Below are 27,997 nucleotides of genomic sequence, written 5' to 3'. Positions count from 1 at the left end.
CCCAGATAAGTTTCCATAGAAACAATGCATAAACCTAGAATTCCTTTACAACGAAATTCGTTATAACGAACGTCATTCCTTCGTTATAACAAATAAGTGATTTCTCCGGTCTCTTGGAGTTCGTTATAAGAGGATCCGACTGTAATATAAGTTCGATGGGAAGGACAGAACTGTGCAGAAGAAAGAAGTGAAATATAGAAACAGTCTCTCTGCATCAACAAATAAAAAAAGAACTGCTAGATGATGCAAATTTGCATCATCATTTTTCTTCTTAAGAAGAAGAAAAAACACAAAAATCTCAGCTCGGAGAAAAATTGAAGGCAGCCGATATCAAAAACGATTACATTTTCTCATGAAAATTTCAAATTCTTTGATCAAAGTGCCCAGAGGCATTTCAATTCATGGAGGTATTATGGCGATACTATACAATATATACCTCCATGCTTCAATGAGTGCAACTTTTTTTTTCAGGCATTTGAATATGTAATCAAGACGGCCTTGACAAAACATCAGAAAAAAATTTAAAACAAAATACTGTGGTATTTACGATATCAAAGAAGATGAATTGGTCAGTGAAAATACTAATACAAATGCATATAAAAATCACATAAGAACTTCAAATCAGAATAACTGAAATATAGCATTAAACTTTTTTCTAAATATGTTTTTTTTTTCCAAAAAAGGTAATTCATGAGCTAGGCAAAAAGACCTTAACAACGTTTCCAGACCAAAAAATTGTTATAAGGTGCTGCCAAGAAGGTTCTAGTGGAAGTTATGAGCAGTTGAAATAGTGAGTAAAACAACAATAATGAATTAATGTAAGTGCTATTTTTAATGAGCCGGAAAGGATGCCTAAGCTGGCAGATCTGTTCACTCTAGCGCATATACTGCCCGCTTTCTATTTGCTGTACGTGTTGTTTATAGTGTACCTATGCACCCTTCAGAGCATCATGTCCATGCATTCCTAATAATGTAAACATTAAATTTAATTTCTTTCCACGTGATTGGTAGTCGATATTCATCATCGACATGGCTAGCTCCACCTCCACCTCCTCCTCCGCTGATCGGAGTTTGAAATGCAAAGATCTCCACGATTATCTGAAAACTCTGTCAGCGGCTACTCTCGAAAAGCTCTACAGCCACCCAGCTACTTGCCTCGCTGTTTTCAGGTACTGAAATCATTTTATTCATTTCTTATTTGGTGCTATTTATTGTCTATACATGGTTCAAACTATACTGGTTATGAGGTATTTGGTGGGGTGAAGGGGAGTGGAAAGAAGTTTAAACATTTCCAATGACTTCATTGTATCTATTGAAATGGACGAAGTACCCAGAATTGGTACTGATGGCCATCATGGGTCCTACCGAGGAATTTCTTTTTGGAGGAGGTCAGGGCTGGCAACAGCCATAGTTTCTTTAGCGAAAGAAACGTTCGCCAAGAGTAACAGAATCAAGTCGTGCTTTCGGATGTCTTTTTTGTCAAAGAAAAAAATCGCCAACACATCCCAAAAAGGGATAATACAATGGCTTTTAAAAAAAAATACAAAACAAACAAATAACAAAAACAATAACGAACAGAACAACAATTCTTAGGTCAAGATTACACTGTAAAAGTTTTATAAAAGTTCACTTATAAAACTTGGGAAAAGCACCCAATAAGTGCATTAGTTACATTTGAGCAAATGTAACCAACAGGCATTTTGGTGGGGGGTTTTTTTTCTAGTTTTATAAAATAACTTTTATAGTGAAATCCTGGCCTTAGAATAAATAAGGGATCAAGATTAAAAAAGCTAAGATTCCATAAGCAAGCATATTTTCCATATTGCAATTTCTAATTTTGTCACGTTTCTAGCCCATTGGTGACCTAGAATTTTTTTGTTCACAAAACTTAACATCGTGAAAATCAAGATGTACGACAAAAAAGAAATTTGGCAATTCTTGTTTGGCAAGCTAGAACATTGGAGGAGGGATTTTGGAGTCAATGAAGAAAGAAAGTATTTACGCTATTCCGGCAACCTAACGTGAATCGAATTTCTTGGTGCTAATGCTGTTCGAGACCATGGTAGTGGCACATTCAGGCAAGAAACTGTACTTTCTTTCGCAGGTAGCCTATTTCATGCCAACTTCTGCCAAAAACTGAAGCCCTTTTTCATCAGACTGAAAATATAATCAATGAAAAAATTGAAAAATATCCGTTCTGGCCCTTTGAGTGGGCAACTGGTATTTTTTCAAAGGTGGTGGGGGGTGCATGACAAAAGTAATAGGATAGACTGAACATTATTTCATATGCAGTGATATCATATATAACAATACCCACTAAAACGATAATCGCCTGTAGAACAGTATTAATCTCTAGTCCCAATACACTCACCATAATGTTCATTTATGATGTGTCAATACTACAACTAGATTACTCGGCTTTCGATATTTGAGAAAATCACCTTTAAACAGTGAATGAAGTGTATATTTAACATTATATTAAGTAAAAACAAACAAGAATAATTTTGCTTAGACTTGTGTTATAAATTTTATAGTTGTAACATATTAACGTGCATGCCATAAAGTATGTCATTTTTTTGTACTCGCCTAAAAACCATAAATTTTAAAGTTATCAAGTTGTAGTATTGAGGTGACAATATATTCCATCTGCAAGACATCTCTAGTCCTGTGAATATTATTATACGTGTGTTTCACCATATGTCAGTCATTTCCTCGCATTTGTGGGGGGCAACCAGATATCTGGTCCGGTCACTTACTTGAACGTTCCTCAGTGTGATTTTCAATATACATGGAGGGCGGGGGGGGGGGGGGGATTCTGACTAGCTGAGATTTTGGTCCATTTTCCAGACCCTTCACAAAATTCTGAACCTGACAAACAAACTTCACAAAATTCAAATTAATGAAACCATAAATCATAAATTTGAAATTTCATTTCCATTGTGCAAAATTAACTAGGTAGTTCTGCTTCCCACAAAATTACTTTTCAAAAACTTGTTAACTATTTTTGCAGAGACAGGACCATATTAAAGAAACATGCTCAGACCCATGGTACATATTAATGGTAAATTCCCAATATACGGTATACCGACCACGATTTGGTGACTTTTTTTATCGTCAAACCTGCTTTAGCACTAGGGTTATCCAAACATGATTGAAACCATGTGGAAATTTAAAAAAATATTATGCATATTGAATATATTAATAATAATAATAATAGTTATTTAATCAATGAAAATCAACAAATGCTTGTAGGCTGTTCATTGGCCATTCACCAAGTTCATGCTTGTTGTACTGATAAGGGGCACCCCCCCCCCCCCACCCCGGAACCACCAGAAAGGCTATGGCAAGGCGCTATGTACTAGGGTTACTATCCAAAAACCCAAAAATCCCATTGAGACTGGCCCATCTTCATATGGAAGTCTATAACGCTCATCAGCCCTTCAAACTGTAGCCGATGCAGGTAAATTAAATCTACGTGATCAGCCATAACGCGGGGGAATATCAGAAATAGCTTGAAAAAACGACACTCAAACAGCAAAACCAACTTTGAGCAAAAGGAAATGGCAACAATAACCTGAAAAAGAAAATCGAGCGCAGTGGCACCATCTACGTTATAGGACCTGGAAGAATTATGTTGCAAACATATTGCTGTTTTGGTGCATACAAAAATTTGGCGACAAAACGGTACACCGTATATTGGGAATTGGCCCATATTAAACTCGATTTGGCACTATTTTATAAGCTAACTTGCAGGACAGTATGAAATATTCTAATGACCCCAAATATGTTGGAGTGACAAATATGAAATGCAGTGAATAAAAACCCAATCACACCTTTTACTGCCTTAATGTAATTGTGTCTTCTTTTTGGGAATTTACTCTTGTTGATTGCCACATTGCACATTGGCGGCATCTGAAAATACCATTTTCGCTAATCGTACTTTCAAACTTTGTTGCAAAAACTTAGCCAATCACTCAATATTATTCAACCAATCCTCCTTACTCAATTTTGATTTGAAGGGAGCTATTTGAGCATCAACTAAAATCTCATGAATTTAATAACACTCATGCATGGGAAATTAATCCCATGCATGAGTGTTATTTCAAAATCTTTCACTTACGCCCCCCCCCCAGACACACACACATCAGAAAGCCAGCGTAATCTCACAGTTGTCATGTGAATATGGATGCAGCATCCATATTCACATGACTAGATCTCTCCTAATAACATAGAAATCTGATTTTTCGTTCTAGTTTCATGAATGCACCAGATTAAATTGCTAAATGTATATTTTTTGTCAAATTTTTAATGGAATTTTTTTATTCAACTCGTACAGGGAGCTACCAGTATTATCAAAACATTATGTGATGCGCTTACTCTTTGTGGAGCAGCCAGTGCCACAAGCTGTGATGTCCTCCTGGTTAGATCAGCATCATGCAAAGTGAGTGTGAAATACAGTGAAACCGTGCTACAGTGATACTCAATAGGCTATAACGACAAATCTCTCTACGACAATATTTTTGCAATCTTGTTCGGGATTGCCTATACTCTAATATAGGGGTTCTCAAACTGTGTCGCGCACCCTGATTTAGGGATGGGACGAATAGTGATTTGGCCGAATACCAAATATTCGGCTAATGCCTTATCCAAATACTAATTTTCTTAAAATTCATAAAAATTATAAATAAAATTGTCATTTTTAGTTGAAAATAAAATTAATGGTAATTTCAAATGATTGGCATTGAATTAATTAGTTTAATATTTTAATTTTTTATTTAAATAAATATTTAAAAAAACTTGTAAGCGCACTTCATTAGCTGAAAGTGATTTCCCATTGGTTTCTATGAAAAATTGTTTGATTCGTTCCAGCTTCTGCCAAAAGTTTTTTTAAAACACCAAGGGATGCTATAAAAAAAGACAAAAACTGATTGAAGGCTTCAAAATTGTATAAATGAGCATATACAGGAGAGAGAGATGCTGATCTTTTTATTTTCCAGCATGTAACACAGCCAACACCAGCTTTAGTCTACTAAAGCTCATGTCGACACAACCCAATCGAGTTCATAAGTATCCCTATCCATTTGTGATTTGGTCAGCTTATTTCTGAGTCTGATACATGCAGATGGAAAAGCTAATCTCTGAGACTGTTCAGTTTGAGTCTTGCACTGAAAGAACGCACGCTCTGAACACATAGGCTACTTTTTTTCTTTTAATGCATTTTCTATTTTGGCTGAACCTTTCATTTCACATGAAATGGTTCAAAGATTTCCAGCAAGAGAAGCTCAGGTACATCTGATAAAAAGATTCCAAGATGGACACGAGTTAACCGGGTCCCCTGTGATAGTAATTCTGATGATGATTGGTGCGGAAATTCAGATATACATATTTCATGTTAGTGTGTGCATACATATCAAAAATGTTCGTTAGCTGGATCTGTATTCATTAACCGAAGCAGAAAAATCACGAAAAAATCTTCATCAGCTGGAAAATTCGTAAGCCAAGGCATTCGTTAGCTGAGGTATCACTGTGCTTACAGAACAGAATCATTTCTTTTTTCAACACTTTTTATAATTTTACATCTAATCAAAAGAAAATGCTGACCATTATTTACTCTCAAGTATTAATGCAATGCATCATAAAATTCATAACTTATTTTTCCTCTCAAGATGTTCTTTGCCCCTTTCAGTAGCTCAATACGTTTCTTGTCTAGGTACATTCTTCAGTTAGTGATCTTACGTAATTCATGCTCACTTCCATATTATTGTGGTAGAATTATATTTTCAGCTTCATGTTTTACTCGCAATTCTAAAAATTCACCCTGACATAACCTCTTGAAAGAAAGGGTTAGGTATGCACCACACAATCAAATATTATCAGTGTATAAATTGTTCATTTATGCAAAAATTTCTAATTAATATAACCTTTGAAAATTAATTTATTGTGCTAAGATTTACACAGATATTTGGCCAAACCTAATATTTAGCAAAAGCGCTGAATAGCATCTGAATATTCGTCCCATCTCTACTCTGATTGTTCAGATCCTGGTGCTCTTCCAATTTTTGTCAGGGGCGTGCAAAAGCAGCACCCCTGACAAAGGTTTTTCAGAGAGATTCTCTGTTAAACTGCTCTGATGAGCCGCAGGTGGGAAAAGTTTGAGAACCAATGGTCTAATGTTAAACTCCTCTTGATAAAACAGTATCCTTTACTATGATAAGTTCTTCTAAAACGATATATTTTTAAGATTTCCAAAGGTGCTGCAGCGATGTTATTTATGTTTCACAAAATCATGTTTAATATATTTTCAAATTCCTAACCAGTATTTGTTCTGTCAGGGGTGTTTAATAACATCTGTATTCTGCTCTACCTACCGTCAGAAAGTGTTAATGAAGTTTCCGTGGAGCTTTTTTCTATGTAGTACAAGATTGTGTTGTGTCGGAAACTACTTTACAGGGTAAAACAAGTGACTGAATTTTATTTATCAATTAATCGATTAGAATTTTTGGCTGCAAAATGAATTTATAAATAAACACATTGTCATGGTATTAACATCGTTAATCCAGAAGAGATGCCAGGAGAACATAAATTTTATGGTGCCTGATGATAATACCTGCCTCTCGATATAACGATAACCCTTCTACAATGTCATTTTTTCTTGGTTCACAGAGTATAGTTATATCAAGGTTTCACTGTACACACATATTACTTTATTTACATTTTATCCCCATTTCCCCACTCCTATATTTCCGCTAATGTATAACAACTACCCTTTATATTTTCCTTTGGATCTAACAACCACCTGTTATAACATCCGTTTTTGACTGAATGATAGTGAGCTATTATAACGAGTGTCAGTTGTGTTTTGTTTCATTGATTTTCCTATATTGCAGTTTAATGCATGGCGCTGATAAAAAGTATTTGAGGTGGACGTTTTTACATTTCGTGGATCTTGTTCTTTTTGCAGGCAGCATCTGAGTACAATTGAAGCTCTGAGCAAGTTACATGTCTGGAATGAGTCAACTGTACCAGGTGGTCTTCGTGCATGGATTTTGAATCCGACGTTCAGGAAAAACTTGAAGATAGCTCTGCTTGGAGGGTGAGACGCAATATCTCTTTTATACACAAAAATTTATTATTTACAGTGAAACCCCTGAGGCAGCCTCTTGGCATTTCTGTCTGTAAAGGTGACTACTAAACCACACATGCACCTAGTCCACATTCCATTGGGAAACTTCTAACGAATTGGTACAGTAATGATCTGGAGTGAAGTTTGTTTCTGTATAATGTTTGTTATGTATGGTGCTGCCACCATCTGCCATCAGTTTTTGTTACTATGAGTGAAGTGTAATGATTGAATAATTGTTTAGTTGTAGGCCTGTTGCCTTCGGTGGGGAGACTTTTTAAGTTTGGCTCACATTCATGCCTTAAAGTTGGGAACCACAGAAAACCAACTTCAGCCAACCATCATTGTGACAATGGGGGAGGGGGAGTTGTTCGAATCTGGGTCCTTGTGATGGAAGTTAGTCAATGACCACCCGACTACCTCATCGGAGTTGACTTCAAGAGGCCATATGATTGTGACTGATTGTCACCACGTTGTTTGAATACAAGATCAGTTGTGCTGGCTTTTTTTTTTCTTAGAGGTTGGAATAGAAATAAATATATTTTTGAAATAAATTTTTGACACATTCAAGATTTCATATCGATAAGTCAAATTTACTTAAGTAGAGTATATGCTGCTGTGGATCATACGATACTTATTTTCTAAAAATGGTGATATTGGCATTTGCATATTATATATATCATACTGAAAAATTGAATTTTCTGGATGTTAATGCCGAAACTGATATTTGGAAAGAAAAATGATTTGCCTCCTCCGGGAATCGAATCCGCATCACCTTGCATACCGGGCAAGTGCGCTAACCCGGTATGCAAGGGGACCTGGTTTGAAAAAAATGGATTGGCCTCGGGAAAATGGGTTGTATGGTCACCCTATACGCAACCCCAGAAAATCCCCCAGTTTTCTCTTTTATTTGTATGGTACGTTTTCTTCGGTACAAAATATTTAATTACATCATAAACTACAAATTTTTCAAGTCTGGGAATTGGTACCGATGCAAATGAAATGAATTACAGCAGAATTTGTGCCTGAAGTTAGTTTACAACAAAAAATTCACCATTCATGAAACAGGACAACCACTCATAAACTCAAATTTTTCCCAGAAAAGCTTCCCTGTTAAGTGCTTCAAGAATTGCAACTGTTTTTCCTCAATGGAAAACATAATTCCACAGTCGAACAGTGTTTCAACTTTTCAGTCATCACAGAAATGATGGAAAATGGAGGGATGTTTAGTAAAACAAGGATGTTACACAATAATGCCAGTTAGCAGACTAATGTAGAAGGTTCATTGCAAGAAGTATCTTCTACAATCAGCCCTCCCACCAGGAAAAGATTCCATTATTTGTTGGGTCCACCCTCTTCCTAGTATGCTTTCTATTATATAATTAAAGTAAACATTTTTTTTTGAATTTCAATAATGATATCCTGTAATTATCATGGCAAATTTATATATTATGTTGGTGTTAATTTCAGCTCAAGGCCCTGGTCTGTATGTGCGCCTCTAGAGAAAGATAAACATGTTAGAGATGTTGCTTTCCTCGATAACTATGCTATGGAACGATGGGAGGTGAGATTTTTTTTATTTTTCTCAAATAAAGATAATGAATTTTTTCTTCAGAAACTTTTTATTTTGTGATTGCTACAATTTTTTTTACTTAAAACTTTTTGTTTGCTATAATATAGACATTGTGAGGTGTCAATCTCACTATTTTCTCAAATAAAAAAATAAATTCAATACAATAAAACAATTTCAAAAAATCAAAAATTATCTGTACTTTCGCCACAACACATCTTTAGGTTTTTCACACTGCATTCTGCACTTGCATGCATGATTAGAGTTGATACTATCATGGTCACGTTGTTGCAAGAATTGCAACTGTTTTCCCTCAATGAAAAACATAATTCCACAGTCGAAGTGTTTCAACTTTTCAGTCATCACAGAAATGATGGAAAATGGAGGGATGTTTAGTAAACAAAAAGACGTTACACAATAATGCCAGTTATTGATAGACTTGATAATGGGTTTATCCAGACTTCATTATAGGGTCCTGTTTTTGTGAAAATAATTCATGCATAATTTTGTGAAAAGTAAGTAATTTTGTAGGAAGCGAATCAATCTAGTTAATTTTGCACAAAGAAAATGAATTTCAAACTTATGGTTTCATTGATATGTATTTTGCAAAGTTTATTTTTCAGGTTCAGAATTTTGTGAATTCTGTTAGAAAACAGACCCAAATTTTGGTCGGGTGGACCCCTGCTTGATATTTAGTCATTTAATGTCATTTGCTTCTATTTTATTTTAGCTATGGTCACTTCACTTTTATTGGTATCTGCTGTTATATATTAGTATATTGCACAAACAGGAATATATATATTTTTTCCTTCTTAGGCACTTTTGCACTATATGGTTAATTCCAATACTAAACCTCAACATCAACAAGATCCTGTCAGCAGTGAAGCTGCCAAAGTGTTGTTCCATTCTGGTCTTTTGATTGGGTAGTTTTTTTTTTATTAAATTGTACAATTATGGTGTAGTTGAAATATTTGCTATTATGCTTATTGAGTCTTGTACTTTTATGACAATTTTTGAAACGACTTGTGAGGATCAAACAGTATTGCAGTTTGTAAATATCAAGAGCTTTATTACCATTTCATCCTGAAGGGATGGATTTATGTGTAGATTTTATATGCAGTGGATTCCTCATACAAAAAATTTTTACTCTGATGCTCAAATTTTCATTAATCTGTATCAAGGTAATGAAAATTAAAAATTTGGCTTATGCCTAAATTTTTAGAGATTGGTAGTTTTTTTTTTTTTTTTGGAAAAATTTTCACTTTTTTTTTTCCAATTTTTCAAAGACTTTGTGACCTTTTTCCATTTGACATATGATGAAACCTCATAATTTTGTGTCATTTTCATATTGTAGGATTCACCACTCCATATATTGAGCATTTTTGTTTCCAGCACTGATTTTCCGTAAAAAGTTCAAAAAAGCTGTTTGATTACACAAGAACCTTAGTGTATTTTCAAAGTTGATTCACAGTTTTTTTGGTATTTGTGCCACCATAAAATATTTTGGTTTTTAAGGTGGTTTTTTTTTTGCTAAATTAAAAATTCACTAGTAATTTAAACATTTTTTCCCCTACATAATTTCTACCACTTGTCATGACTCGTATTTGGTTCTCATTGAGAAATGCTGCTGAAAAGGATATATCCAATGGTTGCTGATCAACTTGTAATTTCTTAAGATGAAGGAATAACTAGTTGTTTCATAGTTGAGTCTAGGATGTAAGCTAGGGGTTCTAACTGTTTCTAGTGCAATTCTGTGATGAGTTATTGCTTTTATTGAGTGACGTGCAGTCGGGCATTACCATGTTGTAAGAAAATTGAGCAGTTGAATAGCTTGCTGATTAATTTTAGCATTGTTTCACTATCATTTTTTTCCATCTTAAGAAATTCTTGTGCTTTGATGGCAGTGAAGATGTCAAAGATGAGAAGAGAATTTTGGATTAAATATAGCCTATACCCGTGCTGATCCATCTAGATGTAGCTATGCAGGTTAATCTTTCTATGCTCAACGTCCTAATTTTGCCAATACATTACGTACATGGTGTACATGTACAGGTTATAAAAATTCGTAGTTTATTATCTGAGGAGAAACAATTTGGATTTGGTATCTTTTGGATCTTCTAGTTTTCTTTAACATGTTGGCATAGATACAGATTTGAGTCCTTTCATCAAACCAGAGTATCTGGATCACGTAGCAGTATGAAGACAATAGGAAATTCGCAGAATACAACAGATTTCTTAATAGTTACAGAACTAGGCATGGAAAAATAGTTAGAGAGCTATTACTTAGGGTTGCTGTAACCCAGGTCGATAAGATACTCACATACAATACCAAAGGATATTTAGAAGTGTCATAATTTCAGTACCCAATTTATTCTTGTCAGACTCTTTTCTGATGCAGAGGTACATAAACAGTATGCATAATATGACTGTAGAAAACATTGGTACCACAAGAAGCCCCTTCCCCCCCACTGAGAGGTTAGTGTACCAGCCTTCCTGTGAGATGCATGGAAAAAATAATTTTTAACATTGCTGTTCGGATTCAGCAATAAACTGTAGGTCTCAGTCTAATTGGACCTTGTGTGCAGAAAATGAAAGTGATGCAACAAAAATGATCAAGTGATGCAACAAAAATGATCAAGTGATGCAACAAAAATGATCAAGTGATGCAACAAAAATGATCAAGTGATGCAACAAAAATGATCAAGTGATGCAACAAAAATGATCAAGTGATGCAACAAAAATGATCAAGTGATGCAACAAAAATGATCAAGTGATGCAACAAAAATGATCAAGTGATTCAATAGAAATTAAACTTTTCAAGAAGAATTTCATTTTTGCATATCAAAACAGTGCTTACCTTCCAAATATGCCTTGTAGCGAGTGTTCCAGTTCAAAATGTGTTTTTGGAGTGTTGTCCGAAACAAAATTTGAGAGGTACAAATAAAAGAAATTATGCATATGTTTTTACCTAAATTTGAAATATGAATTATGTATACTAATTAGTTTTGCGGTCATATTATTTTAGAGTAAAATTTTATACCTTATTTTCTCATTACCAAGTTTCTCAATTCTTGTTATATTTTACTTATCATCGATTCAGTTCAGAAAGAAAAAGTGAACATGAAATATAATATTATAATATGATGTTTCACTTGTAAGAATCTTTTTTTTTTTTTTTATGATGGAATTCTTGTTTTATTGTTTGATTAGTGATGAAAACAATAAGATACTGACAACAGAAGGCTTCCAATTTTCCCTTATGAATACAAGTGCTCAGGTTTGGCATTTTATGCTGCAGTATTTGGATACCGTTGAGGTAAGAGGCAGAATGTTTCTTTTTTCAATGTGATTGTTGTGAAATAACTTTTTTTCTTGAGCTAGAGGGTCAATCTTCTTTATTTTTTTAAATTATCTGTGACAATGGTATTACAAATGCAACCTATAAAAATGAGAAAATGCAGAAATATGTGGAACACTAAATAAGTTTTTTCCCCCCTGTTATATTGTTCAATGCTCTCACCTGTATCAATAATCATGCATGTTCTATAATGCACTGTAATATTTTCATGTACGGAAATGAAATTTGAAATTAACAGATGTCAAATTGTAAGCAAATCGCAAAACAAATCTTGGTTTTAATTTGAAAAACAAAGAAAAGATAGAGGAAAAAAAATCATATGAGTATATATGTGAGTTGTCAAGGGTTAATTATATTCATACTGGCAATAATAGTTAATATAGAATGGCAAAGCAAAGACACATCACAATATAGGTTATATATACACACACACACACAACAATATTATGTGTCAAACTAGCAATTTTTTTAAATTGAAAAATGTTTAAAGAAGCGAAGAATTTTATGCAAGTTAAGTATTCGTGATTTTTTTTTTGTTTAGTCCAGTGATCTATGGCAAAAGAAGTCTTCAATGTTAAAAATTGTTGTAATGAAATGAAATAATTCCTTTTTAAATTTAGAATATGAAGCTATGCTTGTTAATTCGATTGGTAAAGCATTGTAAATTTTGGGAGCTAAATAGAAAAAGTACTTTGTAAATATATTTTTTTATGAAAAGGGATTTCAAAGATTTCACTAGATATCCTGACAGAAATTAATTTTTTATACTGATACAATTATTTCACTTTTTATTGAATGTTTATATGATCCGGTGAAAAACACCTTTCGATTTTTAGGATCGAGGTCTTAACCTTGTTGAATGCTTGACGTTTCTTTTTCAACTGAGTTTCCTCACTCTTGGAAAAGTAAGTTTTTTGAACGCATCACATTTTTTTTAATTACCTATTTTTATGGAAAAGTTAAAAAAAAATAAATTAACAGGCGTAGCTAATGTGCAGCATTACCATCTGCTAAATTTTTCAATGTGTGGAACTGACTCTAGAATGACTAGAATGATCATGTTTGCCTGATCGCTTCTTGAGTCAAGTGAGATGGGAGTTAGGCAACAATCATAGGTGCCAATGCTTTTGATTTATGCGGAAGCCTTCTGATATTTTGGCGTTATCAAAATTTTCTGGTCAGAAACCAGATTCTTCATATTTTTCGTGTCATTACGAAAAATCCCTAAAAATCCTCAAATTATGCTCCACAGGAATTGAAAATCTCTAAATAAAATCCCTCAATCCTTGCAATCTCGAAGTGACCATGTTTTCTCGAGAAAAATATGGGAAATTGTCAATTATTGCCTATTGCTAAAAACCAAAAAATAAATAATAAAATCGCCAGTGGTGGGAAATGATGTGCTATTACAAGTCAGGGGAATAAAATGAATTCTACAAAAAAAAAACAAAAAAACAAACAAACCGTGAAACGTGTGAGATGAATATTCAGTCATAATAATCAGCTGGATTTCGGTGAGGAATAAAAATTGATATAGGCTTTGTTGAAATTACAGGAAGAAACAAGAAAGTTTTTACTTAAAAAAAAAAAAGTTATGAGTTAAGTTCTGTTGTTTCCCCAAAGTAGACAGTATTCCCCCCCGGGGGTAGGCCGTCATTTGGGGGGGGGGCGGGCGTTGCTCCCCAGGCTTTTGAAAATACACTGAAAATGGTATATATATATATATATATATATATATATATATACAAATATACACATACATTGAGTACATGTGCTTTGCCCCCCCCCCCGAAAAAGTTGAAATGACGGCCCTGTCTGGGGGGAGGGTGATGGAAGTGTCTAGGGAGAGGAGGTAAAAGCTATGGGTTGGCTCGAGCTGTGGGATGATGAGAAAATATCATTTTAGAGAAGGGGGGACCAATGGAACAAAAAAGTTTATGAAACTATTGTTCTAAAGCAATTGTGAGCCAAAAATAGTTTCAGAAATGTTCATGAAAGCTGTGATACTGTGTTGGCCCCTCCATCAAACAATTATTTTATTTGTCTACATTAGAAATGCTATAGTAGAAAACACAAAACCCTCTTATACTAAATATTTGAGCTGTTCATTGCTGAGAAATAGAAGGCTTCTTTTAAGAAAGTGAGATATCTTGTCAATTGTCTAAATATAACATACTTGGTCTGGCGAGATATTTCGTTAGTGCCTGTTAGAGAGTCGAAAAACTTCTGTACATATTGGAAAAACTGAAATGTTTACCAGAACATTCTTAATTTTATTGATTTACTCTTCATTAAAAATTATTTCCTTTAAAACATATTTTTTGTTAAAATAAAGTGACTTAAAATTAAATTTATATTCAGTTGTACTTATATGATTTTAAGATTTCTACAACATATGCAGATTTATTTTTTATACAGTCGAATCTTTTCAACTCTAAACAGAAGAGACCAATGAAATAATTTTGTGTGAACTGAATTTTGTTATTCAATAAAATTTGAAAAACAAATAAATTATGGTACCTAATATATGTTTTGCTTTAAAGCACCTTTTTCTTCTACTTTTGCTTTAGGATTATAGCACAGGAGAAATGAGTGAATCAATGTTGACATTTCTACAACATCTGAGAGAACTTGGCATTGTGTATCAGAGGAAAGTATGGATTGAATTTTATTTAGCAATAAATATAGGAATTTTCAAGAAAATTTTTTTGCCATGTTCTTGTAGGAAAAATATCAAGCCTTTATGCGCAAGATTTTCTCTAAGGATCAGTTTATTTTAAAGCATTATACCAAAATACATGCTAGCTTTTGAAATATACCTACTTATGTTCATAGTAAGGCCCCTTTCACACGGAGCGGATGCGGGTCCGCATACCCTTTCAAACGAGCGCTGAAGATGCGGACGGATTGCCCGCATCTTTAGTTCGAAATTCGTGCATAAAAACTGTTTTTTGCAATTTTTGTAATTATTTTTCTCCTTCACCCCTGATTCAGTGCCCATAGGCAGCCTAGAGGCATTCTTTAGTGGTTTAATCTAGAGCCACATAGAATATGGGAATAAATATGTCTTCATTCCGATCCTCACAAGTAGTCGATGGGAGAAAATGTCTTCAAATATTTTCAAAATATGAAAAAAAAAAATCTGTCTTTTCGGAAAAATATGGAAGAAAAATTCCAAAAACATCCAAAACATTCGATGTTCCAAAAAAAAAGAAAAAAAAATTCAGGAGATATCAAAGAATTTGCAAGTAGTAAAAAAAGGGGAGGGGTGGAGACTTTCAAAATGCCTGTGCTTCACAATTCTGTCTTAGTTCCAAAAAAAAAGAAAAAAAAATTCAGGAGATATCAAAGAATTTGCAAGTAGTAAAAAAAGGGGAGGGGTGGAGACTTTCAAAATGCCTGTGCTTCACAATTCTGTCTTAGGCCGGGATTACACTATAAAATTAGTTTATAAAACTGAAAAATGCAACCAATAGGCGGATCAGCTAAGTTCTCTCGAATGTAACAGATGTGTTTATTGGTTACATTTTTCAAGTTTTATAAAATAACTTTCATAAACCTTTTAGAGTGAAATCCCATCCTTAGATTAGTCTCACTTCTGAAATATAAAATTTCATTTTTTCAGTTTATGGACTGAATATCGAGTAAAATAAACTTGTAGGTATCGGGGAACCACCAAAAATATTCAAGTGCTTAGGGCCTTCAAACGACTTAATCCGGCCCTGAGTGAACACCGTACGTGGATAACGTTGTTTAATAAAAGTATTTTTTTTTAAAGTTTAAAAAAATTAACAGATTAAAAATTAAAAAAAATAACAAATATTTAAAATAATATTTCAGATATTTATATTTTTAAATAATTTAAAAAATTTAAAAAGAGAAAAATTAAAATTTTTAAATTAAATTTAAAAGTTATTAAAGTATGTAGTCAATTAAATATTCGTAATGAACAGAACGGCTTATAATTTTGGTCCCGTCAGTGGCCGTTGTTGACAGGTTTTATTGTATAAAATTGTGAAATATGGACAAAAGGCAGTTGAAGTTGCTATATCTCCATCTCAGTAGGAAACGGAGGGATAGACGTATGTAGGTACATTATATTAATGAGCAGGGACCATCATATGGTGTTTTTAAGGGTATTTATGGCAAATAATTAAAAAAATTCCGTGAAAAATCACCTTCAAAAAGTAGCCAAAGATGCGGACGAATTCGCTCCGCATCCGCATCGTCTGAATAGCCCCCGAATAAACCTATTGTCAAAACTTCTATGTGCGGATGCGGAGCCCGCACTTAGGTTTTGACACATGCGGACGACGTCCGGACCCGCATGAACATTTCCTAGGTGCTGAGATTTTTCGGCTCGTCTGAAAGGCACAGTATATTCCAATTGTTAAAACTTCTTCCGCATCCGCTCCGTGTGAAAGGGGCCTAAGGAAGGCTTAGCGAATTCCAGGCACCAGGTTGCCACAACAATTAAAAAACTGGTATTGGCACCTAAAATTATGTGTGATTACTAAATCAGAGTCTTAAGACAGCACTGAATTTTCTGAATTTGTTTCAGTGTGTCTATCAACATGGAAGTGAAAGGTGGGTGGGTATATGATGTTATTGCCTCCATAAAATTGCCAAATAGCAGCAATACCAGTTATTTAAGTTTCCCCCAACCACAATTAATAGATTCTATTGGAAAATTATGTTTTTAAAAAAATATATATATGTGAGCAGTTGTAGATGGCACCAATATTTTTTTATTAACTTCAACTCTCAGAAGATCAGTAAACCACAGAATAACAAAAAACATAGCTAAAAGTTATCCAGGAACTCTGAAAAAAAAAGAAGATACGTTTTGCAAATGACATATCTGGATTAAACTTGGAGTTATCCAAAACATTAGAGAAAACTTAAATTAAGCAGGTGATTTCAACATTGAATTGGAAATCAAATTCTGATTAATTGAAGTTCAAATTAGCCAATTTTGTCTATAATTTGTTTTTCTTTCTTTCATACATGTAGCGCAGATCTGGCCGATTCTATCCTACGAGGCTAGCCATCAATCTTGCATCTGGACTGAAGGAAACTAATATGGATGTTCATAAACCTGGTTACATTGTGGTCGAGACCAATTATCGAGTATATTCTTACACGTGTAGGTTTCCATAATGTTTATCTTCTGAAATTTCATCATTTTCGTTTAATTTTAGTGCATGCTAAATTAGAATGAAAAGTAGCTCCTAAATAGTAGAATAATATGCATTATACAGACCTGCCAACTCTCCCGATTTAGGTGGGAGACTCCGGATTTTCCATCCTCCCTCCCACTCTCCGGATTTGTTAAAATTTCTCCGGATTTTGGCAGAAAATTAGATTTTTCGCAAGCTTTCACGTTGCCGTAGCGTCAATGATTACCGCCATCATTAGGGAAAACACCCATAGAGGACAGCCGTGGTCATTTCCATCGAGCGGCCTTAAAAAAGTCTCTGTGACCGCATTTAAGCAACTGGCAAAGTCGCGACTTCGTTTTCGTAGCGTTTATCGGCAATCATCAGGTAGGAAGCCCTTGGTTGCCGAAATTCCTGTATAATCGTTATTGTATTCCATTAACAGCCGTGCGATAAACACGTTTTTTTCCGTCGGCAACGTTGTAATTTGAGTTTTTTTTTTGTTTCTTCCGATTGAACGTGTTCAGAAAGAAAATATAAAACTATAAGCTATAATGAAGCTAAAATATAAAGCTTATAAGAGTTCATATACCCAAGGTAGAATCTTTGATAGCATCCACGAAAGAAAACACTTTTGTTTTATAAACAGTATGTAGATGTGATTTCTCTATTCTGCACAGAAAGACTGACATGGAATTATATTCTGCTCAGGGGCAATGCAGAACCCGCCTTGGGGGGGGGGGTGGGGAATGTAACTTTTTCTTAAATTGATTAAAAAAAATTTTTTTTTTTGATCCAGTCTGTGTGAGTGCCGGGGGGGGGGGGGGGGAGATTCTCCCCTCGGGAGAATCTCCGGATTTCTGGTTTTCAAAAGTTGGCACGTCTGATTATAGATTACTTGGTACCTAAATGAGAAGTAGTATTTTTAATGTGTAACTTATTCTCATGCATATTGTTAGGTCAGAGGTTTTAATGTTTATGCGTGGAACTGTTGATGATTATGAGACTTTTCCATAGAACACAAAGAGCGTTTGATATTTTATTATACAACTTAAACAGATATTTTTACTGTACCATGAATGATATATTTTTCAGATTTTGGTACTGCAGAATATCAGTTGGAAATGTACAGTTTAAGACAGACTCTTTTGAATGTATTTAAGCTGTTTCCTTCTCAGAAAAAAATGTTCTTAGCCCCCCCCCCCCCTTTCCTACTAAGCCAACTCTCATAGGATCTTATTTTGCAGGGGTTCTCAACCTGTGCTCCGTAGAATCTAAAGGCTCCATGTGGCCTTCCCAAAGGCTCCGTGGCAGTTTCGGGACAACAAATTAAATTAGTAAACTTATTAAATAGAGGGGGAGGGATATGGGGCTGCACCTTAAAAATTATAGACTAAAAAGGGTTTCATGAGTGAAAAAAAAAGTAGAGATGACTGCTATACTGTATCTATAGCTTCTACCGTAAACCCTGCCAAATAGCCTTTTCTATCCCCACCCTCCTTCCTGAAAGGTCAATATTGCTTACTCTGAGAAATACTGGTTTAGGAGATGATGATAAAAGAAATTTTATTTCTTGTAAATAACAAAATTCAGTCAATAGATAAACATTTGAGTTTATTTTCAAAAGGGAACATTTCCACTTTTGCTACAATAGAAGTAAAAAAACCCCCTTTTTTTTTCCTTTGGAATGGACTGCTTTACAAAATAGTGGAAATATTTTTGATCAAAATTGAAGCTGATTTTTTTTCCTAAGTCCGAAAAATCGGAAATTTCTATGCCACCCATTGATTCCAGACAGTCTCACCTAACCAAGGAAGGTACCCTTACTCTCTTGTGAGTAACATAAACACTATCATTCTACAGTAGAACCACCCATCCGCATTACGGACACACATGTTAGTGGATACCTCCACTAATGAAAACTTTCTTGAATTACATAGAGAGGACTCAGTGTATTTTACTATCCATTAACAGACACTCCTCTCCTTAGTGGACAAAATTTTTTCTCCCATGAGTGTGATTATCGAGAAGTTCTAGCGTAGAATGCAGCTATGAAAGTGCTTCTGAAAAATGTACTTATTTGAAAAAATTCTTAATACCAATAGAATATTCACTTTGTTATGCTTTCTTTTGAATGAAAAATATCAAAGTGAATTAACAAAGTAGATATGTTCTCTTTTGGTAGAAATGACTAATTTTTTACATTGTAATTTATACCAAAAATATTTCAGTCTGAGGAAAAATCCTGTTGCAAAATCTGACAGAGCTCGTCCCAAAGATCCAGAAACCATTAAAAGGTGCATTTTGAAATAAAAGTGGAAATGTTCCCTTTTGAAAATAAGTTCCTTATTTGTAGAGGTCTGGTTTGAATGAAAATCTTCCATCTTGTGCTTCGAAACTCGGCTAAACCAGCTTAACAATATATAAAAAAAGTCACAGCATGTTTTTGTTCTTAGCATCTCATACCTTTGAAGAGCTTAGAATAAATTACACAATTAGAACCCACTTTATCAATTTCAGCTTGTGTGACAAAAAAAATTAAGAGCAACTTGTATCTTAAGAAATATGCAGTAATTTTTTCTTAAGAAATGTTTTTGTTTTTTCTTTATGTTGATTTTATTTAGGAAATACACAATATGTGCCACATGTTATGTCAATATAATACACACCAATAAGATCACATTTTCATTTCAGGTTCGCCTTTGCAGATAGCATTGATAGCATTGTTCACGGAAATGTTGTACAAGTGAGTTAGTTAATGCTACAATTTGGCAATTTTTTTTGCAATTTTCTTGAAGAAATAAAAGGAGATTATATAAGTATTAAAGCAGGGCTTGACAGGCCCAAATCCCAGGCATCAGGTCGCCATGATGACTAGGAAAAATGGAATTGGTGCCCAAAATATTTTGCATATGATTAAATTGGAACCTAAGAGCAAAGCAACACAAAATTCTCAGAATTTATGTTGGTGTGTTCACTAATAGTGGAAAATGCCACCAAAACCTTTAAAATTTGAGGGAATATCTGATAGATGATTTTTTTTAGGGAAGAAAAAAATGCTTGCCTCCTACAAAATCTGGCTGTCACCTAATTTTTTTTTTTTAATTTGTCCAGCCCTGTATTAAAGAAAATGCTGAAAAAGTGAGTAATGAATTAGTAATGCAAATGAATTTAATGTGTTGTATTTACCAGTAATATTTTTGTGGTCATCTCTCCAGTGTAATATCAGATGAGCAGAAAACATCTTGGCCACCTATTAGCACAAAACATTTATAAATGTTTGTATTAAGCCAAGGCCACGCTCGTGTCCATCTTGGCCCAACACATTCCAAGGTTGGTCATGGGTGAGTAGTGTGGTTGCTCCACCATCAGCAATGATGATCTAATGTTGGAGGCTGATCGAAGAGAATAACCAGAACTTTTCAGCCTAAGTCAAAGGAGGTGCAATCCCCTTTCTGATTTTCTAATACATCTGACCCACCATCACAGCACCCAAGAATGCAGACAGTCACAACATATGTTGGCATATTAAATTGCTCTGGAACCAAATATTCACCAAGGAACATTGGGCCAGTGTGAAGTCAGCCTATGGCACTATTGCTGTACTGCAACAGATTGGGGGAGGCGATCATTGGGAGCAAATATTTATGAATAATTATTAGACCAGACTGGACATGAGTGTGATCCCAGCTTTGCAAATTTATACTTATAAGCATGATTTTGTACCAAAGTAAGCATTTTTTTTTTTTGATGAAGCAATTTCACCACATTTTGCATGACCAGATAAGTGGATATTTTTCCTACTCAATTGCTGCCCATTTACAGATGTTTGGCTGTATATGACATATTTATAGAATGCATCCATTTTGTTTCATGTGCAGTCATCCCCTGATATTCAGGGAGGGGGTTACATTCCACAAGTGACCATGAATACAGAAAGTCTGCGAATACCACAAACTTTGTTTTTTAGGCATCACTTTTATATCCGATTTGTGTGGCCGAAGTATAAGGGGACATCCATTTATTATCTGCAATGCTTTCTGAAAGAATACTATAATGTCTGTTTGCCATTTTCTCTTTATTCCAGTTAATTTGTTAGAGTATTAGAACAAGGTTTCCTCTGCCAATTTTTCTACTTGTGAAAAACGTCCCATAGACGGGTCTATGTCATGGAAACAATCCATTCGCCAGTTTAAAACTTATGAAGCCTTTGCCCTATGTTGCTCATAAGGAACTTGTCTTCCATTGTTTAATTTTGATCATCTTCATAGAATATTGCTTTGTTTTCAGGATCAGTCAGTTTGATTAGTCCCTCTTTAGATTTCTGAATTGCTGTTAATTCTCCAATTTCTTCTACGTCCACATTATTATTGAACCCTTGAATAGCATGTCCTTAATGTCAAGGTACCTTCTGACTTTCAGAATGAAACAATGTTTCAACCAATCCAAGAAAAGTGTTTTCTTAGTCCAAGCTTTTCCATTGTCCATAATTAGTATTTTGTTCGGATATGAGAATTAGTACTGTAACAGTGTTTTCCAGAAGTCCTGGAAAGACACAGTGAATATGAAATCCACAAATACTGCGGACAACTGTACATTTGGAGACTCAATTCAAAATGAAGTATCAATGTTTTAGGTGACAGTTTTTGTGTGTCAGATTATTTCAAAGATATGAAAGATGTGGGGGAAGAAAGAGATAGCCTGGGAATACAACTAAAGTTGTGTATTTCCCAAAACACATGCTACTGCATTCTAGGATGCCAGGAGATCAGTCAGGGGTAATGAAAAATATTTTGGAGATTATATTATATTGAACAGCTGTGATTTTTAATCAGTGCATCATCACGCATAGAAAATTCCATGAGATATTTAATATTTAATCTTAATTCTGAAAATGCCACGAATGCAAAAAGCCTTGGTTGTTAAAATATTATTAATTAGAAATACCAAGTTATTCTGATAGAACTTGTAAATTTTGCTCATTATTCTGAGAGCGAGATGATGCATTTGACCGTTCACAATTTCAGGAATATAATCTGACATGTAATAATCGTAAAGAATGTCTTTAACAGTGTCCTCCACGACAGTTGCCTGAGCAATACAAGCATGCTCTGGGGTCATATGTTCACTATGTGTTTCTGAAGCTTGCAGTACTGCCACCTGTTAGCCATTTACAAACCATTCAATGTAGCATGATTCCTGTATATTATTATGTGTTAATTTAATGGTTAGGTTTTATAGAAATCGGATATTGTGCTTCACTGAAAAATTTAAAATTGTTCCTGTACCTCTTTACAGGTTCCCAAATCTTTCTGTTGCTGTAATTACTAGGGAATCTGTCAGAAATGCATTGAAGAGAGGAATAACTGCTGATCAGGTAATTCTAGCAAGAATTTCTTTTTTATCTTATACGATGAATTTGTTTTGATATTTGTAGATTTTTCACAATTTATGATGTTAGAATTTAACATCTCTGTTCTTGACACACATTCAAAGTAAGTTGGTTGATTCAAAGTTCAAGAGTATTTAAAAAGAGTTTGAATTATCCAATTCATCAGTGCAAGATCTCTAAATTCATCGGACATGTAACTCAATCATCAACATTCATGTAGGATTCATATGTGGCATTAGCTGCTGCACTATTTTTTACTGTTCTAAAATTGATATTCAAGAAAACGAACGGTTCATGATCTGAAAGTTCCAATCAATCACGTCTGAATTACCAGTGTTCTGCAGTAGTATTTCATTGGTAGCCAATGTGGAAAAAATTTTGGAGATTTTATAAAAAATAACAAACTTTATACCATATTTACTGATGTATAGCATGAAGTTTTTTATTGAATTTTCACTGCTTCAAAAACCTAGTTGTCTTATATGTGCGAGAGAATATATAAACAAAAAATGTCATAAAAGGACAAAAAAAATAATAAATAAGAATTTATTCAAGAAACAGCTTTTATTAAAAGTAATGATCATTTTAACTGATTGCAAATAATATTTCAAGATTCATTAAAAATTCATTGTTAATGAAAAAGTCAGAATCAGAGTAAAATAATTCAAAATTAATTAATAAAATTATCAAAACTTGATGCATGAAACAATCAAAAACTAATGAGAAAAGTAGTTTCAGAATTTTTAATGAAAATTCAGAATTTAAAGACATAATTTCAGAATATGTGAAAGGTTTTAATACTTTTTGGGGTCCTGTTTGATTAAAAGGCCCTGAGCAAGTGACATGGGGATCCCAACAGTGGCGTCAGAGCAGGGGGCGTAGTGAGTTCTTAGGCACTCACAGTATTTTTAACACCATTCTGAGCATCCTCAAAATGTATTTGGAAATCGTATCTGCAATAATACCCGGACTTGCATCGCTCTGCATTTATGTTGTCTCACCCTAAAAATGTTATTATCTGTGAATAAGCGAAATAAGGAGTTCAACCAACAAATCTAGTTTTCCTTATTTTGATCCCTAAAATCATACTTTGTCATATATGCGAGTAAATTTCTGATGCTATTTATTATTTAATAGCACATTTTTTTTTGTTTAAAAAGATGGAATAAACATTTGTGATGTATATATTGTGAATATATATGATTTTTACATGCAATATGGTATTATTTTTGTTTCTCCAGATAATAGTGTTTTTGAGGATGCACGCTCATCCAGAAGCAATGAAAAAGGTGAGAATATTTTTCTCCATTTTTTTTTCTGAAAAATAATTATTCTGAAATCGGTTGGATTTTGCTTTATCATTAAATACAGTTTTCATGCGTGTTTAAAGTTTTCTTTACGGACTGTTTGTTTTTGTTTCTCACTTTATATAGCCGCCTGCTGTCCCACCTACAGTTGTCGATCAGATACGCTTGTGGGAAATTGAAAGGGACAGATTCAAGTATACTGAAGGAGTATTATACAGCCAGTTCTTGTCATCCAACGACTTTGATAAGTTGAGCAAATATGCCATTGTAAGTATTTTACTTAATGTATGTTCTTTTATACATTCTTGTGCTAAAACAGTGAGATGTTGATGTAACAATACTCTGTGGACCAGGAAATAGTATCGTTGTAGAGAGGTTATCATTATATCTAGAGGTAGCATTATCAGTCACAGCCAAATTTATGCCATTGTTGCCATTTCTTCGGGATTGACATAATATTACCACATAAAATGTATTTTTAAGTATTTATTCATAACAAAAAAGTTCCAATTGATTAATAAAATTCAGTTAGTTGTTTCACCCTGTAAAGTGGTTTGTGTGTGCTACAAAGCACTTATACAAATACAACACCACAACAGGCAAAATGCCCAACGAGGTGGCTGAGAAAAATATGCCCATAAAAATATGGATGTCATATATTTCCAAAAAATATATGGCAACCCAATTAAAAATGCAATTAAAAAAAATTGTAATCAATATATACACATGATAAAATACTATACAATGCCCATAAAGAATACTTATTGTTGTCTTATACTAAGTATGGGTAGCTTCTCGATTTACCCCAACATGTTTATCGTATTTCTTTTTAAACGTGTCAATTGTATTACAATTTACTAGCTCCGGGGGTAAGCTATTCCATTTATTAACAACCCTATTAGAGAAAAATTCCCTGCGACACCATAACCTTGCATTGTCCCTCACTAATCGATACTGGTGTCCCCTTGTAGAAGCAGTCGATTGGCAGTGTACTAAAAGTTCATGGTCGATCCTATTGAAAATTTTGAACACTCGATCACATCTCCTCGACACCTGCGTTCATCCAATGTAAACATATTCAAAAGAAGTCTCTCTTCATAACTCAAGACCCGTGTGCCAATAAGGACACGCATAGCTCTTCTCTGCACCCCTTCAACCAAGTCTATGTCCCTCTGTAGGTATGGTCTCCAAAACCTTACAGCATATTCCAGTCCAGGACGAACTAAGCCTTGAAAAAGCGGAAGAATGACTTTAGGGAAAACTACACTTCTATCAAAACACTTCTGCATACTACACAGAAAGTAGCTTCACGGCAGCTTCATAATCACTTCTGGAGGGTAGATAGCACAAAATACCAATGTTATTAGACACCCTCCAAAAAAAAGCATAATCTGGGCAGAAATTTGAAATATATTGAAGGTGACGCCGAGTGAAATATAAAAATTCTATTTGTAGAGCACTTTCAATATCTCCTTGTTGAGGGATTTATCATAGTAAAGGATATTGTCATATTGAGAGGAGTTTAGTATTAGACTATAGGGGATTTCAACCAGATTTGGAAAAAATATCATTGCAGAAGGATTTATTGTTATATCCAGTATCCAAGTTTCACTGTATATGATCGTGGCTTGTGACTATTTATATTTTTTGCAGAAGTTTTTCAAAGGATATTCTTTGGGCTTACCTATTTATTTATTTCTTGGAAATAAGCTCGCATGAAATTCATATTCCCAGTATATACTTATAGGGGGCCTGTGAGTGGTAATATGCTCATCTACCATTATGAAGGTTTGCAGGCTCAATCTCGGGGAAGAACATAGGTAACAAGTTCTTTTTCCCTATCAAACCTGAGGCGACCACCTCAGGTCACCACATATGCTGCCTTCATTTGATTGGTAGTAAATTGCTGTATGGCCATATGCCGGGAGTTGATGTGCAGTAAAGTAGTACAGGGTGGGCAAAAAGTTTATAGAAACTTTAAAATTCATAAAAACAGGAAAAATAACCGAAACAAAAGATGGTTTGCAGGGTGAGCATCGCTAGGTCACGAGAATTTTTTTAGGATGGGAAAAAATAACTAAAAAACTGCCAATAGGTGGTGCTGGCAACACTAGTCAAAGAAAAGATACACAAATAATGAACAGAATGCCTCCAAATAATTTATTACAGCAGTATGTGTTCCACATCACCACCACCACAGGTTCACGTAAAACAACTTCACCAACAAAGCTTTATCCTTCGTACTTAGCAGCCTTGTTCACATACACGGTTTACAACGGTGGACTGGTTGTGGATTAAGAGGGCAAGTTCTTATTTGTCTTAACCGTCTCATTTGCATATTTCCACCTAAATCGCTCATACCAGTGCCACCTATGGGCTATATTTTAGTTACTTTTTCCTGTCGTAAAAAAATTCCTGTGACCTAGCAATGCTAACCCTGCAAACCGTTTTTATTTCGGTTATCTTTTTGGTTTTTATTCATTTATAAACATTCTACAGACTTTTTGCCCACCCTGTAGTATATACTTATAATAAGTGTTTATATTATTGATTTATATATGTATCTTAGTATATAATGTATACGCTTGTTCAAATATATGTCCTGAGAAACTTGCTGAAATTTGTGTGGTATTCAAGTGCAGCTGATTGTAATATGACGCTAATATTTTAAATAGTATTAAAAAAAATTGGTTCAAGGGCTAGATGGAAATCTTGAATGTGCCAGATATTTGTACCTTAGGCTCTAAAATAATAGATTTCTCTTTGCTAACAAAGATAGGCTTGATAGAAGCAAAGAAGATTGAAATTGGAAGCAATTCACACGTCCCTAATAATTTTATTACATATTTTCTTGTCTCATTATCCATGTAGGATATCGACACAATGATCTGGAACCAGCCATCAAAGAGAGTCATGGTTGTTGATAAAAGCGGCCATGATGATGTCAGGAAATTCTGGAAGAGGCAAAGAGCACTGGATCATTAATTTTGTTATGGCCGTTATATTTTCTCGTTGTGGACATGATGGGTGGTCCATCTGATATGACTGTGAACTGCATTTTCCACTCTCATCCATCATTGTCCTCTGAGTGAGCTGTCTTGAATCAACGAGTTCTGTTTTTTATTTTCAGTATTTATAATAAAAACTCTGTACAAATGATTCACTGAAATTAATTTTCTATGAATATCATGATGTAGTGTTTCGAATTCTATCATGGTTTTTCTAAAAGTCATTTGAAAGAAATAATTTTACCGAAATTTTCAGTGTGGTGACCAAGAGCACACACAGGCTCGACTCAGTGCCGTCTTAAAGCATAGGCCTTCCCGGAGGTCTCAAGAGAAAAGGGGGCCTCATAAAAATGGGATCTGGTTGAGATTTTCGAAAAATTTGCCTGGTAGGGCCCTCAGAAAAATCATTTGGCCCGGGGCCCATAATGCTCTTAAGATGACCCTTGTCGACTTTTGTAAGGGAGCACACTGGGTTTGGGGGGGGGGTGGATTTTCGATTACTAACCTTTTTTGAAAAAGCAGTTTAAATTAACGAAGATAGTGTATAAAGCTCCTTTCTGTAGATATTTTATTTTTTACGAAAGATATTCTAACAAATATTTAAAATTATTTATCGTCTTAGAAATGTGTGCGAACCGCTCGTGCATAAGCCTCTGGTTCTATATTTCGGGAAAAATATGGGGGAATTGAAATGTATTAAATATGCCCCTAATATTGGTGACAAAATTGCCAGTGGCTGGAATAAATAACAAGCAATTTTGCTGCTCTCCACACCATAAAAATCGATAGCAACTGCTCCTGACTGCAAAATTTAAGGGGCAGCGAATTTCAGCACCATTATGTAAAGTCAGATTTTATAGTGATGGAAGGAAAATCATGTTCGGCCCCCTCCCCCACAATAACCCCAGTTACGACCTTGGTCATCGCAGCGTATTTTTGTTTGCCCTGAAATTTTCCTCACGGGCAATTGCTCCCCTGTAATTCAGGCTTTGGTTGAACATGACTAATTTAAAAATCATCTTCAGTTCACATAATTTCAATGAAGATTCCAATTTCGAGAAAGCTTTGTAAAAAAAAATTGAA

At 34.4% G+C, this 27,997-nt stretch overlaps 1 protein-coding gene across 2 annotated transcripts; it reads left to right on the top strand.

Annotated features, from left to right (window-relative positions):
• The first annotated feature begins 729 nt into the window (after window positions 1-729).
• mrn (general transcription factor IIH subunit 4 marionette) lies at window positions 730-27,065 on the top strand. Of its 2 annotated transcripts, none has more exons than XM_089250613.1 (15): window positions 730-790; window positions 1,012-1,169; window positions 4,337-4,441; window positions 6,962-7,093; window positions 8,591-8,684; window positions 9,507-9,613; window positions 11,901-12,006; window positions 12,885-12,953; window positions 14,619-14,702; window positions 17,062-17,194; window positions 19,902-19,953; window positions 22,506-22,584; window positions 23,841-23,888; window positions 24,033-24,173; window positions 26,778-27,065. In XM_089250613.1, the coding sequence occupies exons 2-15, from the start codon at window positions 1,030-1,032 to the stop codon at window positions 26,889-26,891; spliced, it is 1,404 nt and encodes a 467-aa protein (XP_089106739.1). In that variant the 5' UTR covers window positions 730-790; window positions 1,012-1,029; the 3' UTR covers window positions 26,892-27,065. The 2 variants fall into 2 exon arrangements, with proteins under 2 accessions (XP_089106739.1, XP_089106740.1); XM_089250614.1 differs by having other exon boundaries at window positions 738-818.
• The last annotated feature ends 932 nt before the right edge of the window (window positions 27,066-27,997 follow it).

Source organism: Pholcus phalangioides, unplaced genomic scaffold (assembly GCF_987345545.1).
Source record: "Pholcus phalangioides strain wild (caught in Gottingen) unplaced genomic scaffold, Ppha-v1.0 ptg000024l_1, whole genome shotgun sequence".
Classification (NCBI taxonomy): Eukaryota; Metazoa; Arthropoda; class Arachnida; order Araneae; family Pholcidae; genus Pholcus; species Pholcus phalangioides.
The sequence above is the reverse complement of the archived record's forward strand: the minus strand, read 5'-3'. Positions and strand labels throughout refer to the sequence as shown.

What these genes read in the sequence shown, in the direction of transcription:
- mrn (XM_089250613.1), top strand. Translation starts at nt 1,030, where the DNA reads ATGGCTAGCTCCACCTCCACCTCCTCCTCCGCTGATCGGAGTTTGAAA. An exon ending in ACTTGCCTCGCTGTTTTCAG is followed by an intron (nt 1,170 to 4,336) that starts GTACTGAAATCA and finishes CAACTCGTACAG; the next exon opens with GGAGCTACCAGTATTATCAA. An exon ending in GAGGAATAACTGCTGATCAG is followed by an intron (nt 22,585 to 23,840) that starts GTAATTCTAGCA and finishes TTGTTTCTCCAG; the next exon opens with ATAATAGTGTTTTTGAGGAT.